At 58.3% G+C, this 18,072-nt stretch overlaps 1 protein-coding gene across 5 annotated transcripts; it reads left to right on the forward strand.

The window, feature by feature from the left end:
* Nucleotides 1-4,016: 4,016 nt before the first annotated feature.
* Nucleotides 4,017-16,260, forward strand: DPF1 (double PHD fingers 1). Of its 5 annotated transcripts, none has more exons than XM_044922185.1 (12): nucleotides 4,017-4,048; nucleotides 9,705-9,865; nucleotides 9,989-10,096; nucleotides 11,378-11,505; nucleotides 11,769-11,858; nucleotides 12,458-12,536; nucleotides 12,738-12,869; nucleotides 13,770-13,820; nucleotides 13,913-14,032; nucleotides 15,130-15,242; nucleotides 15,840-15,921; nucleotides 16,082-16,260. In XM_044922185.1, the coding sequence occupies exons 1-12, from the start codon at nucleotides 4,017-4,019 to the stop codon at nucleotides 16,150-16,152; spliced, it is 1,167 nt and encodes a 388-aa protein (XP_044778120.1). In that variant the 3' UTR covers nucleotides 16,153-16,260. The 5 variants fall into 5 exon arrangements, with proteins under 5 accessions (XP_044778120.1, XP_021556710.2, XP_021556709.2 ...); XM_021701032.2 differs by lacking the exon at nucleotides 4,017-4,048 and adding an exon at nucleotides 8,310-8,338 and having other exon boundaries at nucleotides 15,810-15,921; XM_021701033.2 differs by lacking the exon at nucleotides 4,017-4,048 and adding an exon at nucleotides 8,310-8,338.
* The last annotated feature ends 1,812 nt before the right edge of the window (nucleotides 16,261-18,072 follow it).

An 18,072-nucleotide genomic window follows, 5' to 3' on the forward strand; every position in this document is an offset into this window, starting at 1 on the left:
GTTTGTAGTCATTTGTCACAGCGGCCGCGGTTCTGCCGCTTCTCATCCCCTCCTCATCCGTGCTCTGCCCCCTCCTCCGACTGGAGCTACCGCAGCCTCCTCCCTGGTCTTTGTGCTCCCACCCCCCAAAATTTGGCCCACCTGTGCAACCGTGGGAATCTTTCCACAGCAGCGTTAGATCGTGCTTAGAAAGCACACTGGCTTCCTTCCCTTGGGTTTTAAGGCCCTACCTGACATGGTCTGACCTTGTCCTGGGTCTCAAGATTGTTGTGAGGGTCACATGACTGTGCCCTGGCAGGGGGAAGAGTGCTCAGTGACCAGGACTCCCCCCCCCCCCCGCCATGTACAGCCCGTCAGGGCAGCACACAGGGTGCTTTGGGGTTAGCACACCCAAGGTCAAGTCCAGGCTTTGGGATTTATTTGTGATCTCCCACCAGAGACCACCCCTGAGGGGGGCAAGGGAAGGGGCTGGAACCATGGGCAACCCGCTAGGCTGTTGAGATTAGATATGTAAAACTTTCAGCCCAGGTGAAGGGCAAGGTAGGTGTTCAGCCACAGGAATTTATGATGTAAGGATCACATTTATCGCGTGCTAAAGTGCCAGGCACTGTTCTAAGTGCTTCACATGGACCCACAGTATCCTCCCCACACACCTGGGAAGCTGGAACTAGTACTCCTATTTTGCAGATGGGAAAACTAAAGTTTCAGAAAGATGGAGGAGGTTCGTGCAGAGCCACAGGGGAACACAGGACATTGGCCCACAGAGCCCACGCCATCCACTCTTGGCTCTGTGGCTTATGGCATGACCCCCGTCCCCCCCACCCCACCGCACCCCAGTGCTTGACAACCTTCCCTTCAACTACATTTTGTTTCTTCTTTCTGTGTTTGTCCTCAAACACTAACCCAGTGGTTCTCATGCCTTGAGGTCATTAGAAAGATGTGGGGGCTTGCTAAGGATAGATTCTGGGGTCTGTTTTCAGAGACCCTGAATCCCTAGGACCGGGGCATTGGGGGGGATGGGCAGGGATGGCATTTTCACAGAAGACCTGAGTGGATTCTGACCCAGAGAAGTCAGTAAGCTCCCCCTCAGAGTAGCACAAGGAGGAAAGGCGAGGTTAGCTTCTCAGTCAGACCGGGGTTCAAATCCTAGCTCCCCGTGCCCTGATGGGCGGGGGCTCTTGATGAAGGTGTTGTCCTTCTGAGCCTAAGTTGCCTGACCTCACCTCCTTTGTACTTCAATATCCCCATCTGGTCAGGAGACTTCAGAAGATCATGTCTGAACATCCCAAGGGAGGCTTAGGGGAGGGCTGTCTATTCTGAAGATGAGTCGGGAAGAGAGGAATATGGGGCAGTAGGTTAGCAATGGTGTCACCCTCAGAGGCCCAGGTGAAGCCCCCGGGGGTCTGGAACAGAGGGTGTCTTAGCGATTCCACAGGAGCTTTTGGGGGTGGGGTGTCAGACACCAGTGACCAGGTGCTGGGCAGGGTCGGAGGCCCAGGGTGGGTGGACCAGTGTCTCCCCTAGTGGCCCCACTGCGAGAGTAAGGTATCTGTCCCAGGTCTGAGGCTTCAGAACAGCCTGCGTGGACAAAGACTGGGGCCACAGTGCCCTCTGCTGGCCAGATCCTTGGGCTCCAGGGTTAGGAGAAGTGACCAAAGGCTAGGACTTCCACGGTCCATGTTCCCAACACTTGGGTGACATCTTGGGGCCCCAAGATGTCAGAACAGACAATTGCTCCGTGTCTTGAGAGGGCAAGGGGTCAGGACTCGAAAGGATTCCCCTGGAATCTGCTCCAAAAAGCCCCTCCCTGACCCACAGCCTGGGTCAGGAGCTTCCTCTGGGCTCCCACAGCTCCTGTGCTTCCCTATCCCAGCCTTGACCACTCTGCTTGCGCTTCCTCCACTCTTGGCTGTCATCTTGTGGGGATGGGTCTGTTATCCCACTGGGCTGTGAGCTTACGAGCCCAGGGCAGAGCCAGCACTGCTGTGTCCAGCATGCCTGCACGGAGCTGGGGACCGTAATACTCTAGAAAGGAGTGAATGTGCCTGTGAACCCCTCCCTTCTCTTTGTCTTTAGCTCCAGACCCCCTGCTGGGGGATTTCCTTAATACAGCACCCCCCTTTCAGGTTGTGCAAGTATCTGTGTGTGGAGGGCACAGTATGGAGCCCCCCTTACTCTCTGCTCTGCTGGTTGTATGCCTCAGAGCTAGACGGTGGGGAGACGCATGGAACACAACTTCTGGTTGATCCACTTATTTGTTCAACAAATGATTATTGAGCACCTACTACTTTTCAGGCCCTGTTCTAGGCACTGGGAAGACAACAGTGGACGGGACAACAATCCCTGCCCTCACAGAGCCGATATTCTAATGGGTGGAGACAGACAATAAGTCAAATAACTAAATAGATCGATTACACGATGACAAACTATGATAAGTGTTGGAAGAAAAAGCATTTGAGAGGACAGGGTTATGGGGAATGCTATTTTAGCTGAGGTTGGATCTGAGGAGGTGACATTTAATCAGGAACCTGAATAAAGTGAGGGATGGAGCCATGTGGATATCTGGGGGAGGAACATTCTAGGCAGAGAGAAGAGTAAGTGTAAAGATTCTGTGGCTGACATGGGACTGAAATCTTCCAGGAACAGGGAGGAGGCCAGTGTGACTGGAGTAAAGTCAGCCAACGGAAGGAAAGAGGGAGATGAGGTCAGAAATCTGATGACGGTTGGGGAGGGGATCAAGTAGGGCGTTGGGGGCTGAGGGAGGACTTTGCATTTTACTCTAATTGTGAAAGAAGTCACTGGAGGTTTTGAGCCAGAGAGCATTGTGATGCCATATGTTTTAGATAGCCCACTCTGGCTGCCGTGGGGAGAACAGACCTGGAGCCGTCCAGGCAGGAGACAATGGTAGATGGTACCGGGTGGAGGCTGTGAAGGGAGAAGACTAGGTGGATTCTGGATCTGTTTTGTGAATGTAGAGATAATAGGATTTGCTGATGGGCTTTTGGTGTGTGTGTGTGGGGGGGGGTGGGTGGGTGTGAAAAAGAAGAGAGCCAATGATTGATTGCACTTAGAACAAAATCCAATTTCTCTGTAATGTCCTACAAGGCTGTACATGATCTGGGTCCTTGCTCGCTCCCCAGCCTTGTCTCTCCCCTCACTCACTCTGCTCCAGTCACACCAGCTTTCTCACTGATCTTTGCACTTGTCAAAGCTCGATCCCTTTCCCCTCCTATTGCCTGGCTGGAACTTCTCAGGTCTCAGTTCAAATGCCATCTCCTCAGAGAAGCCACTTTATAGCATTCATAATTCTCTAAAATGATTTTGTCTCTTTATTTTCTTCTTTATCACCTATCTGTCTTTCTCCATGAAAAGGTCAGCTCCTGGAGGGCAGGGACTTTGTTGGGTCACTGCTGTATGCCACGGTGTCTAGAAGAGTGCCTGGCACCTGGCAGGCACTGAATAAGTGAACAAAGGCAGTGATTAACCCCTGTGCTTGTTTACACGCTGGCGTACACAGAAGAGACACCCAGACCAGCAAGCACAGACAAGAACACACGACAGATCCTGGGGTCATCCACATACCCTGGGGAGACCCAGAGGCCAGGAACCACCTGCTCTCACGTCTGCGGGTCCTGGAGGATGGAGAGCCCGAGATGGGAATGGAGGCACCCTCAGGGAGGAGGAAAGGATGCTCTGGGACGAGCCCAGCCCCGCCCTGTATCCTCAGCAGCCAATGGGCTTGTGGTCCTCCCGGAGCCCCCTGGGACGTGTAGTCCGGCCAGGGGCGCCCTCGGGCGCCGCCGCGCGCCCCGAGACTCCACGTCCCGTCGTGCGCCGGGAGGTGCGGGGATTGGCCGAGCCCCGCCCCCGGCCCGCCCCACTCGGCTCGCGCCGCAGCCCCAAGAATGAATGAAATCGTAGCGCGCTGGGCGGCAGAGCGGGCGGCGCAGGCCGGGCTGGGCCCGCGCGCGGCGGCAGCAGCGCCCCGGGCCGGAGGCGGCCCAGCCGAGCGGGCCATGGCCACCGCCATTCAGAACCCGCTCAAGTCGTGAGTGTCCCCGCCGTCCACGTCCCTCCATCCCGCCCCCCACCCCCGGCCCTTCCCCCGCCCTCGCTGGGGAAGGGGACGCGGCGCGCGGAAGGTAGTTTAATGGGGACCCCCAGAGCGCCCCCCACCCCTGGGGGACCCGCCGCCCCTTGTTGTCCCCTGGGGTTGGGGGCGGGAGCCCCTTCAGGGTCGCGGGGGCGTCTCTTCTTTGTCGCTGTCAGTGAAGGAATGTGGCGCGCGGGCTGGGGGGTGGCGGAGGCCGTTTCCCCACCCAGAGTGGGGGTAGGGGCTTCCCTCTCTTCCTCCTCCATCTCTCCTCCTCCGAATCTCCGGGGGCGCCGGGCCTGCCCCGGCATAGGGCTGGGAGTACGGACGCCTAAGTCCAGACCTCAGTCTCCGGGGTCTTCACCACCGTCCTTCCTCTCATCAGAACACCTTTCTTTTTACCCCTCTTTCTCCGGGGACCTCGGCCCGCGCGGCCGCAGGGTGGGAGCTGAGACGTCGGGGGTCCTCTCTCCCCTTTTTCCTCCCCCGGTCTTCAGGACCTAGAAGCTCCGACGCCCAGGTCAGACCGTGGGATCGCTCCCTCTCCCCGCCCATAGACATCTAATGAGAGCATCTCTCAACCCCTTGGGGACCGGATGCCTTGGGAGAGGATGCTGGCAGCAGCCCTCAATCTCGGGGGATTCCCTCCCTTTCTCCCTGTCCGCGTCCCTCCTCCGAGTGTTAGCTTCCTCCTGGGCCCGGTGGCTAGGAACCTGGACGCCTGGGTTCAAGCCCAGCCCTGTCTCATCCCTCTCCTAGCCATCCCTCGCTCTGTCCGCCTCTCTTCTCTCTCTTTCCATCTCTCTCTCTCGCTCCCTCTTCGGGATCCCGGACTCCCGGGTCCCAGCGCTCCCCACCCCCTTTCCTCCGGCGGTGATAGCGGGCTCAGAGTGACAGGCGCGCGGCCGTTCCCGCCCTCCCTCCTCGGCTGGCGAGCGCGGCACTCCCCTCCCCCTCCTCCCGGGCCTGGGGGAGGAGGCGGAGGGCGAACGCCCGCGGCGCCGCACAAAGGGGCTGGGGCGACCTACCCCCCCAACCCCGCTTCCCCCAACCCCTTGCGCTCGCCGCCTTGACCTTGAGCAACGTGTGCTGGCTGGTGGTGAGGGGGAAGGGGATGGGAGCGCCCCCCACCCTCCCAAGGGCTGTGTCAGACGGCCGGACCCAAGCCCCCCAGTAGTTTCTGGTTTCTGGCGGGGGGCTGTTGGGAGAGGAGGGGGCGGGGGTTAATAGGCACGCGCCTACACGTGTGGCTTTGCGGTGAGCCAGAGAGAGCTTACAGGGCGTGTGTGCGGAGCTGGGGTCAGTGTGGGGAGGTGTGTGATGGTGACACACTTCTGCTTCCCTCTCACTCTATCTTACACACAGACAGATGTGTCTCCTATGAGAAACACCCTCAAACTGGCTGGGACAGTGTTCCTGTACAGGTTGCTGGATCTACAGGCATTCTGGCTTCCTCACTCTGACCCTGGCCCAGACCTCTTGGAGGAGGCCAGAGGAAGCGCTGGGGTGGGAGTGCCGGCCCCCTTGTTTGTCCTTTGCTCTCATCGTGGGAGAGGTCTGCAGGGTGGAGGGTTGAGGGTAGGAACTGGCTCCTGAAAAGAATGTGAGAGCTAATTGCCTTGGGAGTGGGAAAGTGGAAGGAGCAGGCCTAGGGGTTCTGACTGCTTGGCTTCAAACCTCATCTTGATCTATTAAATCACCTCCCCTTCTCCCCCTCCTCCAGAGCCTCAATGTTACCATCTGTGTAGTGGGGAATCATAACAGTGCCTATAACCTCAAGGGGCTGTTGTGATCTTTGTAAAGCACTTGGAACAGAGCCTGACCCTGACTAAGTGTACCAATTATTAGTAGTAGTATCAATATTGAATTTCTCATGTGGTCCACTTTCCGTATGGGGCATTGCAGGGGCCAGGAGGCCAGAATAAGGTTAGGGTGGGAGTGCCAGCTCCCTTCTTTGCTCTCATCTTCTGAGGGGTCCGCAGGGATGAGGGTAGGCCATGGGGCTAGGAGTTCAAGTGTGGAAGAGGGATCTGTGAAGGTGACTAGGGGTAAGGAAAGGGAGGGAAGTGTCAGCTTGGGTCTGTGGTCAATCATGCTGCTGGACAAGGGCGTCCAGGGAGGTCATGGAGTATATTCTACACTCAGGCTCCAAACGGATCAAATTGATGTAAGTGTTCTGGGGTGGGGCAGGAGTGAGCTGGGGTGTCTGAGGCTGGAGGTGTGGGGAGCCAAGTGTCATGTGTTGGGGGACCTGTGAGGGTGGTGGGAGGTGTGAGAGGAAGGTGGCAAGGGCACTCTCGGAGCTGAGCTGATGGGCGGAGGGGCAGGGCTTCCTGCGGGTGAGGCATGGGGTGGCCAGTATAGGAGCCTGGAGGCAGCGTGAGCGTGGGGGTACCAGCGTCCCTCACTTACTCCCCATTGCCACCTACTCTAGGCCAGATGTGAAGCTGAGACCCACTGTGTCCTGTTGGGAGTGCAGGGCGGGGGAGTCAAGGCCTTACCTGGGGGAGATTGGGGAAAGTTTGTGCAGGGGGTCTAAGACTAGGGTGTGTGTGTGTGTGTGTTTAGAAGTGATAAGTGTGGAAGACATTGAGGGTGTCTCTCTCGCCAGAGGGTAGGTGGAGGCATCAAGTGACAAAAGAGGGGAAGGCTAGTCTGCCTCTCTGTCTGCTGGAGAGCCCCCTGGTGGACAACGACATTTGTGGGCGTTTTTATCCATGTGGGGGCTCAAACTTGAACACAAACTTTGGACCAGGGTGGTTCCAGGTGAGCGCTGGTGTGGCCTGGTGGGTCAGCGTGCTGTCTGGGAATCCCTTAGGGGACAGTCTGTGTGGGTGACAGTAGGAGAAAGGAGGAGGTAAGCCTCACTTGGGTCCAGATATCTAGGTGAGTGAATCCTTCTCTTAGTCCCACCTTCAAACAGCAGCCAGGGCTGAGGGCCTGTAATTTCACCTCCCTGTGTCTTCCATTCCTTATCTGGAAAATGGGGACAAAAATAGCATCACCTCCGAGGGTCATTATGAGGATTGTAGGAGTTACTCCTCTGGAAGTACTTAGAACTGTGTCTGGCACATGGTGGGTACTCAGTATATTTACTCATTCAACAAAAATTTATTGAACATCTATTGTGTGCCAGGCATTATTCTTTCTAGTAATGTTTGGCTATCACCATTGTACATCTTATTGCACATCAGAAACTCTTTGGGGAGTGAATTTACTGAACGCCTACTACCTTTTTAAAAAGGTGCCTTTTACCTTCATGGAGGTGCCTGGGTGGCTCAATCTGTTAAGCATCGGATTCTTGATCTCAACTCAGGTCTGGATTTCAGGAAGCCCAGCAGGCGGTGAGCTCCACGCTGGGCAGGGAAAAAAAACAAAAACAAAAACAACACTTTATGCATATTTACTCATTTAATCCTTACAACAATCCAATGAGGTGTCACCCTCATTTTACAGATGAGGAAACTGAGGCCCAGAAAGGTTAAGTCATTTGCCCAAGGCCACATGGCCCCCAAGGTGCAGAGCCAGGATTTGAACCCGCAAGGTGTGGCTACTGCTCCTTAGGAGCACCGTGCTGCCTGCCCCGCGGAAGGACGGCTGGAGCAGGGCGGGGTCACTGTGAGAGTGACTGCCCTGGTGGGACAGATAGGGTTCCCCGGAGCTGGGAGGGCCTGGGGATGGGGGAGGGAGAGGTGTCAGTGAGCCAAGTGTAGGCATGCCGGTGGGGACGTTTGCGTGGGCACCTCTAAGGTAGCTCTAAGTCTCGTGGCATCGAAGTGTTTGTGTGAGTGTAAATGTATGTGAGTCTGTGAAGGTGTGGGAGGGAAGTGTGCGTGAGTCTGCGTGGGAGGCTGTGAGTATACGTGTGAATGTGTGTGTAAACTGCCGTACGTGGGTGTGTGCGAGTCCAGGTGTGCATGTGTGAGTGGATGCCCGGGACACTGGATGCGCGTAAGAGCGAGCGCGGGTGAGTGGCCGTGCGCGCTCCTTGGGCCGCACCTCTGCGCCCCCTTCCCCGCGGGGTCCCGCCGGCCCCCAGGCCCGGGACTACCACTCCCAGCATGGCCCGGGCGGGCCCGCCCTGCCGTCGCGATTGGCTGTGGCCCCGGTGCTCCCGCCCCGCGGGAATGAATGGATGGGCGGCCTCAGCGCCCGCCCGAGCGCTGGGAGGACCGACCCGGCGGGGACCTGCTGGGGGCAGGACCCGGGGAGCAAGATGGCCACGGTCATCCCCGGCCCCCTGAGGTGCTGCGGGCCTGCGGGAGGCGGGAGAGGGCGCGCGGGCGGGTGTGCGCGGGCGTGTGTGTGGCGGCCGGGGGTGGGGCCGAAGGGGTGTCTGGGGGGCTGTCACCGTGGGCCGTGCTGCGAATGTGTGTGATTGTGGGTCTCTGGCAAGAACGGTGTCTGATGCGCTGCTCCTGGAGGAGCGGAGGGTGTGGGGAACTCGGAGTCCTCTTCGGGTCCTTTTCGGCGGAAGGGGGTCATGTCCCGCCCCGCGACCCCCGGGGTTGGGGAGAGAGTGAAATGGCCTGGGGGTGTGGGAGCCTTGGTAAACTTGAGTGAAGCCCACACTACCTTTGTCTTGGCATGTGGAGTGTGTGTCACTTGTTTGTTTGTGGGTTGTTTTTTTTTTTTTTAATATGTGTGTGGATATGTGTTTAATTTATTTTAGTCTACACTAGGTTTCTTTTGATATTTGGGTCTTTGAATGTGTGTACATGTCCTTTGAAACTGCACATCATTTGTGTTCTGTGTCTGGATTTGTAGGTATGCATGGATTTATGTGTACATTTTTGTGTGAATATGGCTGGATTTGTCTGTTCCTATGTTGTCTGTGTGTGTATCTTTGTGTGAATATGTGGTATTTTAGATGTTGGTTTCTATAGTGTATCTTTGTGATTGTGTGTGAGTGTGTCCTGTGTGAATCTGTGTGATTTCTTTGTATAGTGTGTCTGGATATTGTGTGTGTGTGTGTGTGTGTGTGTGATTTGTTTGTGTTGTGTCTTTGGGTATGTAAGTGCACGTGTGGGCAGTTTGTTTTAGCATTCTTCTCGTAATATTTGTGTATCTCTGTGTGTCTTTGGATGTGTGTGTGTGTGATCTGTTTGCATGTTGTGTGTCTTTGTGCAGGTGCTTTGTTTATGTTGTGTGTCTTTGGATGTGTGATGTGTATTTGTGCATGGATATATGTGTGATGTGTCTGTTTCTACACTAGGTGACTGCGATGTTAATGTTTTTTCAGTAGATATTTGTGTGTGCACATATGTGAGATTTGTCTGTTTCTCCTTTGTGAGTTTTGGGATATGTCTGTCTTTGTGTGTGAATCCTGTGTGGTTTGGTTGTGTTGTGTATTTTGATGTGTGCATGTACGGATGGGTCCTGGTGCATTTTTGTCTGTTTCCATATTGTGTGTATCTTACTCATTGGCTCCAGGCCTGATTGGGCCCTAGGTTGGGGACTCCTGAGTCCAGGAGCGACAGGGGGGGGAGGGGTGAGGTGGGGGGAGGCGGCCCACCCATTCCCGAGGGCCGCGCGGAGGGCGGGGTGCTGGGCGACCAGGCGCGCCTGCCCTTGCTGACAGCCGCTCGCCCGCGCACCCGCCCCCTCGCAGCCTAGGCGAGGACTTCTACCGCGAGGCCATTGAGCACTGCCGCAGTTACAACGCGCGCCTGTGCGCCGAGCGCAGCCTGCGCCTGCCCTTCCTCGACTCGCAGACCGGCGTGGCCCAGAACAACTGCTACATCTGGATGGAAAAGACCCACCGCGGCCCTGGTACCGGCCCCGGAACCGGCCCTGGAGGGGGGGGGGGCGTGGGGGCGGGGCGGAGCGGCGGCTTTGCGGCCCGCCTTCTTGCCTTCTTGCGTTCTCAGGGCCCCTTCGGCCTTCTCACTCCAGGTTTGGCCCCTGGACAGATCTACACGTATCCCGCGCGCTGTTGGAGAAAGAAACGGAGACTCAACATCCTGGAGGACCCCAGACTCCGGCCCTGCGAGTACAAGATCGGTGGGTGGAGCTGCGTCCGGGGTGGCCCCCCCCCTCAGTGCCCCCAGCCAGTGTGGATCTGAGCATTTGCCTTTATTTCCCTCCTAGCGAGTGTCTGCAAGTGTGTGTCTGGGTATAGCCCAGACCTTCTCCAGTTTTCCCTGAGTGTCTGGGCTTGGACTTGGACTGTATCTTCTCCTACTTGGGCCCAGGTGTATCCGGGGGCAGAGTGATATCTGTTATGTGTGTCTCGGTGGATCTTCCCTGGTGAGCTGGGATGTGTGGTGTCTGGCTGGATTTCTTCCTATGGGTGCCCGCGTGTGTCTGGATGTGTCAGAGTGTCTTTCCATCTGCAGTGGAGTGTATCTAAGTGTCTGTGTCCTTTTCTGGGTGTTTCCAAGAGTACTTGAGGGTTTATTTAGTTTTGTGTGTGTCTGGTCTCGCAGAGTATCCCGCTGTTCTGAGTGTGTCTGGGTGTATCAGGGTGTCTGGCTGTCTCTTCCTTTGAGTGGCCAGATGCTTTGGAATGTCTGGGAGGATCTCTTCCCCTAGTGGCTAGTGTATTAGGTGTGTTTCTGCCCCTGTGTGCTGGTCCAGCAAGAGTGTCAGGCTTCATCACTTCTTGGATGTGATCAGGACTATCAGAGTCACTGGCTGTTTCTCTTCCCCTGTCCAGGTGCATCCAAGGGTCTGTGTGGGTCCAGGTGTATTGACGTGTCCACCTGGCTGTCTTTCTGGGTGTGTCTGTCTACCTGGGAGGGACTGGGTGTCTCCTCCTCTGTGTATGTCCGCGTGTATCCGTTTGAGTGATTCTCCCTAGGTATGTCTGTCTTTTCCCCCTGGGTGTCCAGGTGTAGGGTTGGGTCTGGCTGTGTCTTCCTTATGTGGATCTAGGGATAGCTAATGGTTTAATGTCTCTATCTGATGGTCTTCGGGTGTCTCCAAGGGTTTGGATGTGTTTCCTCCATGTGTCTGGGTGTATCTCTTCCTTTGTGTGTCTGGCTGTCTCAAGATGATCAGTCGGTATCTCCCATGTGCCCCCTGGTTGAGTATCTGTATCTCTCCGTTTGCATCCAGGTGTAAGTGAGGGTCTGGCCGTGTCTCCTTCTGAGCGGGTCTGAGTGTCTGGCTGGGCCTTTCCCGGGGTCTCAGCATCCTTCCCACGGTGTATGATTGCATCTTTGAGTCTTGTCGCTGGTCGAGTGTGGGAAAGCCTCTTTCCTGAAGCACCCCGACCTGGGCTTTTGAGGAATCCTCCAGGGACATCTTCCCCACTTGACCCCACCATGGCCTTGTCCCCAGACTGTGAGGCACCCCTGAAGAAGGAGGGTGGCCTCCCGGAAGGGCCAGTCCTTGAGGCGCTACTGTGTGCTGAGACCGGGGAGAAGAAGATTGAGTTGAAAGAGGAGGAGACCATTATGGACTGCCAGGTGGGACCACCCCTCAGGGGCCCCAGCTGCCTTCTCACCCCGGCCACCTGCCCTGGCTCATCCTGGTCCTGCTCTGCAATCTCCCCCGGCTCCCTAGGGCCTTTGGGCATCCTAAGTCTCCATCCTTCCACACCTCTTCTCTTTTTGGAAGACCTCCTGACGTGCCCTGCTCCCCCCAGTCTCCAGCTGTGTCCAGAACTCCCACAAAGCAGGACAGCATCCCCCATTTTCTTGACCTCAATCTCCCTTCTCCTGGTGCCCAGAAACAGCAGCTGCTGGAGTTTCCACATGATCTCGAGGTGGAAGACTTGGAGGATGACATTCCCAGGAGGAAGAACAGGGCTAAAGGAAAGGTATTGCCGCCCAGTTCTTCTCCATCATCCCTCTCTTCATTTTTTTTTTTTTTAAGATTTTCTTTATTTATTTGAGAGAGCAAGAATGAGAGAGAGAGAGCATATGAGAGAGAGGAGGGTCAGAGGGAGAAGCAGACTCCCTGCCGAGCAGGAAGCCCGATGCGGGACTCGATCCTGGGACTCCAGGATCATGACCTGAGCCAAAGGCAGTCGCTTAACCAACTGAGCCACCCAGGCGCCCATCCCTCTCTTCAATGACAGGCCCCATGTACTGAGCATGCACAATGGTCAGGTCCTGCCCCAGTCTGACCTCATTTAATCCCCAGAGCAGCCTGAAGGGGGGAGGGGGTTAGACCCATTTTTACAGAGGAGCAAACCGAGGCTCAGATATTATTAAGCCCTTTGCAAAGCAGAGATAGTACAGTGGGTTACAGCCATCTTTATGCCCACACTACAGATGAGGAAACCGAACGTCAGAGAGGTCGGGGCCCATAGTTAGGAAGTGGCAGAGCTGCGGTTCACCTTTCGGGCTCAGATGATGAAAGCCCTTTCAGTTCCCTCCCTTTCTTGGCCCCTGATCCCGACTCTTCCCCCCCCAGGCATATGGCATCGGGGGTCTCCGGAAACGCCAGGACACCGCTTCCCTGGAGGACCGAGACAAGCCGTATGTCTGTGATAGTGAGTCCTTCTGAAGAGGGGGAAAGAGAGAGAGTGGGGCCTAGAGACCTCTCCCCTGCCGGCCCCCTCCCTCCCGTTCTAGAGCCCGGTGGGAGGGGATGCTCAGGCCTCTGGCAGAGGGCGGGAGGCGTGATCCCCGAGGCCAGGGTGGAGGCCACCTGGGCTGGGAGGGCTGACCAGCCCTCCCTGCTCGCTCTCCAGTCTGTGGGAAACGGTATAAGAACCGGCCAGGGCTCAGCTACCACTACACCCACACCCACCTGGCTGAGGAGGAGGGGGAGGAGAACGCCGAGCGCCACGCCCTGCCCTTCCACCGGAAAAACAACCACAAACGTGAGCAGGCAGGCGGGCCGTGGGGTAGTGAGGGACCCTGGGAGTGGGGGCTGAGGAGCCTGGGAGGGAGGGGGCACATTAGACATTTCTGGAAAATCTCCAGCTCAGCGGTCCCCTCCCCCCACCGACCATGGGGATGCTGACTCTGGGGTTGCCATGGCAACCAACCATCTCTTCCTCGCTCCCGGCCCGGGCATAATATTTCTGGGTCTGATTTATTGTTTCAATTAGAGCTTGGGGAGGGGGGGTGATAGATGACTCCCCTCCCTCCCTGCCTCCCTTTCTCCCTTCTCGCTGAGGCTTTGGCTGAGGGGTAGGGTCTGTGGCCTGGGAGCCCTCGGCGCCTGCCCGTGCCAATCCCATGCCAGCCCTGACAGCTGAGGGGTGGGGGAGGGCTCGGGGGGCGGCTCTGCCAGGGGAGAAACTGTCTTCCCACCCGTCTCCTGGTGGGAGAGGGCAGTCTCTTCATCCCATCCCCACTCCACCTCCAGGCACCTCTGTGTTCAGGAGTTTTCTTCTGAATGTCTGTCTGTCTCCATGCCAGATCTTGGCCAGTGGTGTCCCCAGTTTTCATCTAGTTGGGGCTCAGGTGGCGCTGGTTTGTCTGGTAGAAGTGTGTGTGAATGGGGAAGCAGGGGGCTCGTCCGAAAGCTGTTCTGTGCAGTTTTACCTAAGAAAAAGAGGATGTGTGAGTTGTCCTCAGAGAGTTCGGGGTTCCTGAGGAGAATTATCTGGGTCCCCGACTATTCTGCTCCTGGCCACAGCTCGGGGGTAGCTACTCTCTCTCCTTACCCGCCCCCTCCTGCCTGGGAAAAGCGGTCCACCCCTGGGGCTGAGGCTGGGGGCAGGGTGGAGCGTTGCCTATGGTGAGAGCCCCTCTCTCTGTCCCCCCAACCCCAGAGTTTTACAAAGAATTGGCCTGGGTCCCTGAGGCACAGAGGAAACACACAGGTAGGGACGCCTCCCTCTGCCCTGACTTCCACAGCAGCCTTCGACTAGGTGCCCCGGCCTGCCTGCACCAACCGCCGTTTGCTGTCTTTCAGCCAAGAAGGCGCCCGACGGCACTGTCATCCCCAACGGTTACTGTGACTTCTGCCTGGGTGGCTCCAAGAAGACGGGGTGTCCTGAGGACCTCATCTCCTGTGCTGACTGTGGGCGATCAGGTGATACCCCCACCCGAGGTTGCTGGGGGCCGGGGTGGAGGGCACCCCAGGAGTCCAGATCTGGAGGGTGGGAGGCAGAGAAGTGTGGCCGGGGCAGCCAGGGGTGGGGGTGGGGCGGGGAGGGGGTGACAACCCCGAGCTGGTGGCGTGGACTCCACTGCGGAGGACTGTGGGACACTGAGGGGGGCCAGAGAGTCTCTGGGAATAACAGGAAGTGGTTGTCATGGCATTGCTGCTAGTGGCCCGTGCTCATCATGGCACGAGGGGTCGTGAAAGCAGGCCTCCGAGGCATTGTGGGTAGTGGAGTGTGATAGTGAGTAATGGATGGATGGCCACCGTCTGGGTACCGTGGATAACCGACGGCACTTGCCATGGACTTGTGGTTCACAGAACGTGGCTTCCCAGGTGGGCTTGTAGCTAATAGACTGTGGTTGCCTCAGCACAGTGGGTAATGACTTGCGGTTGTCATGGTATTACGGGAGTGCGATACGGTTGTCATGGCGACTGGGTCTCGTGGCCTGTAGCTGTTGTGGCCCTGGGGTAGTGGCTGAGGGCATCTCTGCGCCAGGACAGTGGGACGGCCAGGGGGTTGGCATCTCACGGTAGTGTCAGAAGGACCTTGGTTGCTGGGGTCTCCTGGGCAATGGGCTTGGGCTGCAGGGAACCCAGAGTGTGGGGGCCCCAGTGTGGCAGGCCGTTGCCATGGCGCCGTGGCTGGGAGACTGGTTGCCACGTTACTGTGGTTAACAGAACCTGTTGGCCATTCTGCTGTGGGTAATGGAATGTGGCTGCCTCAGCCAGTGGTTAACAGAATGTGGCTGCCCGGGTGTTGTGGGTGGTAGAAGGTGGTTGCCACAGCACTGTGGGTAATGGAATGCGGTTGCCATGGTATTCCGGGGAGCAGAATGTGGTTACCATGGTGGCTGGGTAGGAGCCTGGTGGCCACGGAAGCGTGTGGTCGCGGGGGCACCGCGAGCGGGGCGGGGTCGGAGTCAGGGGTGGGGGGGCGGGGGGTGCCGAGCCATCTCCTCCCCGGGGCTCAGCGGCCCCCAGGGGCATGATGACCCCTAACCGCACCCCTGCCCCTCGGCCCCCAGGACACCCCTCATGTTTACAGTTTACGGTGAACATGACGGCGGCCGTGCGGACCTACCGCTGGCAGTGCATCGAGTGCAAGTCTTGCAGCCTGTGCGGCACCTCGGAGAACGACGTGAGTGCGCACCGCCCCCGGGACACGCCCCCTGGCGGGCCCCGCCCCGCCCCGCCCCGCCCCTCCGCCCGCCCACGCCCGCGGGGCCTAAAGCCGCTCCCCGGAGCCCCTCCCTGGGGAGCACTCGTAACCTGTATTATTGTTATTGTTAGTGTCCATTAACTGAGCCCGGCACTTAGCACTTAGTGCTCTCCAGCTCTCTGACTCCTCCCAACCGCCCTCGGAGGTAGGTGCTCTTGTCCCCGCCTCACAGAGAAGAAACCGAGCTCAGACCGGGGAAATGACTTGCCCGAGGTCCCCCAGCTAGGACCCGAACCCACATCCATGGCTTCCAGAGCCGGTCGCAGACCATCTGGGTGTCCTTTTAAGTGTTCCACAGAATCCATAAAACCCGGCCTAGGAGCTAGCTGCAAACGGGCAGACCACAGGGGCGTTCTGCCGGGCCAAGCCGCTTCTGCAAAGACCTGCTCGGAGCCCCTTCTCGTGGGAGGGCCCACCTTCCCCAGCCCCTGTGACCTACCCCTGCCCCAGCCCCCCCACCCCGGTTTCTGGTGCCCGTGCCCCCAGGGTGCCAGCTGGGCGGGTCTCACCCCCCAGGACCAGCTGCTGTTTTGTGACGACTGCGATCGGGGTTACCACATGTACTGCCTGAGCCCCCCCATGGCGGAGCCCCCGGAAGGTGAGAGAAGAGGTGGGCACCACACGGGGGGCGGGGGGCGGGGTTGAAAAGTTGTCTTCCTGCCGGTGAAGACCCAGGACTGTGTCTGCTGGTTGGGAGGGAGTTGGGCCAGCCCTTCTGGGACCTGGGCCTAACTCCCTGTCCTCCCCCGCCCCCGCAGGGAGCTGGAGTTGTCACCTCTGTCTTCGGCACCTGAAAGAGAAGGCCTCTGCTTACATCACCCTCACCTAGGCCTGGCTCTGGCTCACCTGGACCTCTGGGGTGGTGCTTCCCGATCTGCCTCTCTCGGAGCTCCTCCACGCTCTCCCGCCCTCAGTGCCCCACAGCGGGAGGGGGAGAGGGGGAGCCTGAGAGGGGGCTGGGCCACCCCCTTCCCTCTGTGCAAGTGGAATGTTTGCCCTGTGGGTTGGTGGGCCCAGCAGGGCCCCTCTCCCTTCCTCCCTCCTTCCCCACCCCTTGGCAAATGGGCACCAGGGGCTTCTGCTCCCCTCAAAGCCATACCCCGCCTCTGGGCGGGCATGAGGGGCAGTAGATGCCAGCCCGGGGCACGGACACAGCGTTTTTCTAAAGAAAGAGTCAAAAAGTTAAAAAAAAAAAAAAAAAGAAAAAAGATTAATATATACAAAGAGCCCCCCAAGGCCCGGCCGGGGGGGGGGGCCCCTGCGGGCCGCCCCCCCGGGGCACCATTTTATGCCAGCTTCCGGACGAGCCCCCCCCCCCCCCAGTTTCTGGAGTTGCAGCTGTCCCACCTCCTCACCCCAAGTGGGCACCGTTCCCCCCGTGTGCCCAGGGCAGGTGGGTGTGGTGTCCACCCTCGCCCCCCTCCTGGTGCCCACCGTGGATACTGCATGACGTGAACCATGGTTTTGAACTCCGTTCCTGCTCCCTCCCTGAGAGCCCCGCCCTGCCCGCTCTGAGCCTGCCGTGGCTGGGGCCCCGCCGTGGCTGGTGGGCGTCGGCTGGGGCGGGGGGCAGGCGGGCCCCTGCCCAGCGCCTGCTGGAATGAGAAGCACAGACTCTGCAACGGACTAGTTTTTCCTCCTTCCCCTGCTCCAGTTCCCCAGCGGCCAGGCCGGGCTGCCCCCCTGCCCCACTCGCTGGCCATTTTGGGGGCGGCGAGGGGGCGTGGTTGTTTCTTGTGGTTGTGTGTGTTTGTTGTTCGGGTTTAAAAAAAAGGGAAATTGAGACTGCAAGTGGGGGAGGTGGTGGGCTTGGGGGGGGTCTCCCCCGATCCGGGCATGCCCCCCCCTTGTAAACGAGTCTCCTTTATTGCCTGCCTCTGCTGTGAATTAACTTGTTCTGTGTATTAAACTGGGCCTGACCCCTCTGCCCACGACTGCCTCGTTCTCCAGGCTGGACTGGGGGCGCATCGCCATGAAGGGGAGATGGGGGCCTTGTTGAGGGAGAACTGACCGAGGTTAACAGCTGGAGCGGGCCCGACCTCCCTCTCCCTCCATCCCCCCCCCCCCCCGCCTTTCTCTGGCTTTGTCCCAGCTCCTCCCAGCCTCGCCGGAAAGGAGAGGGGGGGATGGGGTGGAGGGGGCTCCCGCCCAGCCAGCTGTGGTTGCCCTGGCAACGGACTGCTGCAGCTGCAGCGAGCAGCAGTGAGGGGGGAGGCGGGAGCTGGGGCCTGGGGGGGGGGGGGAAGGGATGGAAAGATGAGGAGGCCGCCCTCCCGGGCTAGGGTAGGGGGCGGGGGTGCCAGGAGCACCTCCTCCCAATCCTCGCCCCCACCTCCGACCTCCCCTGGGGTCCTCCATTCCAGGGATGTTGGGAGGGAAGCAGATTTGGGTGAGGTGCGATGAGGAGAGAACCAGGACACCCAGAGATCAGGAGGCAGACACAGAGCCACACATTTATAAAGAATCGGAACAAGAGCAGGAGAGGGAAGAAATAGATCTGGAGAGAGAGGTAGAAGAGCGAGCCACAGGAGTGACGGGGGTGGGGGTGGGGGGAGAGAACAGAAGAGAGATGGAGATTCAGTGGGAGAGGAAATAATAGTAAGAAAAAATAGCAGACACACCAGGGAGAGACAGAAGGAGGAAGTCGAGAGTGATCTGGAGAAGCAGGAGAGATTCGATGAGGGGAGGCAGAGAACCCGGGCACATAAATTAGGAGAGAGACAGAAGAATAAGAGGGAAGCACATTTGG

This window comes from Neomonachus schauinslandi, chromosome 16 (assembly GCF_002201575.2).
Source record: "Neomonachus schauinslandi chromosome 16, ASM220157v2, whole genome shotgun sequence".
NCBI classification, from domain to species: domain Eukaryota; kingdom Metazoa; phylum Chordata; class Mammalia; order Carnivora; family Phocidae; genus Neomonachus; species Neomonachus schauinslandi.

What these genes read in the sequence shown, in the direction of transcription:
- DPF1 (XM_021701032.2), top strand. Translation starts at nt 8,310, where the DNA reads ATGGCCACGGTCATCCCCGGCCCCCTGAG. An exon ending in GCCCTGCGAGTACAAGATCG is followed by an intron (nt 10,097 to 11,377) that starts GTGGGTGGAGCT and finishes CCTTGTCCCCAG; the next exon opens with ACTGTGAGGCACCCCTGAAG. An exon ending in CCGGAAAAACAACCACAAAC is followed by an intron (nt 12,870 to 13,769) that starts GTGAGCAGGCAG and finishes CCCCAACCCCAG; the next exon opens with AGTTTTACAAAGAATTGGCC.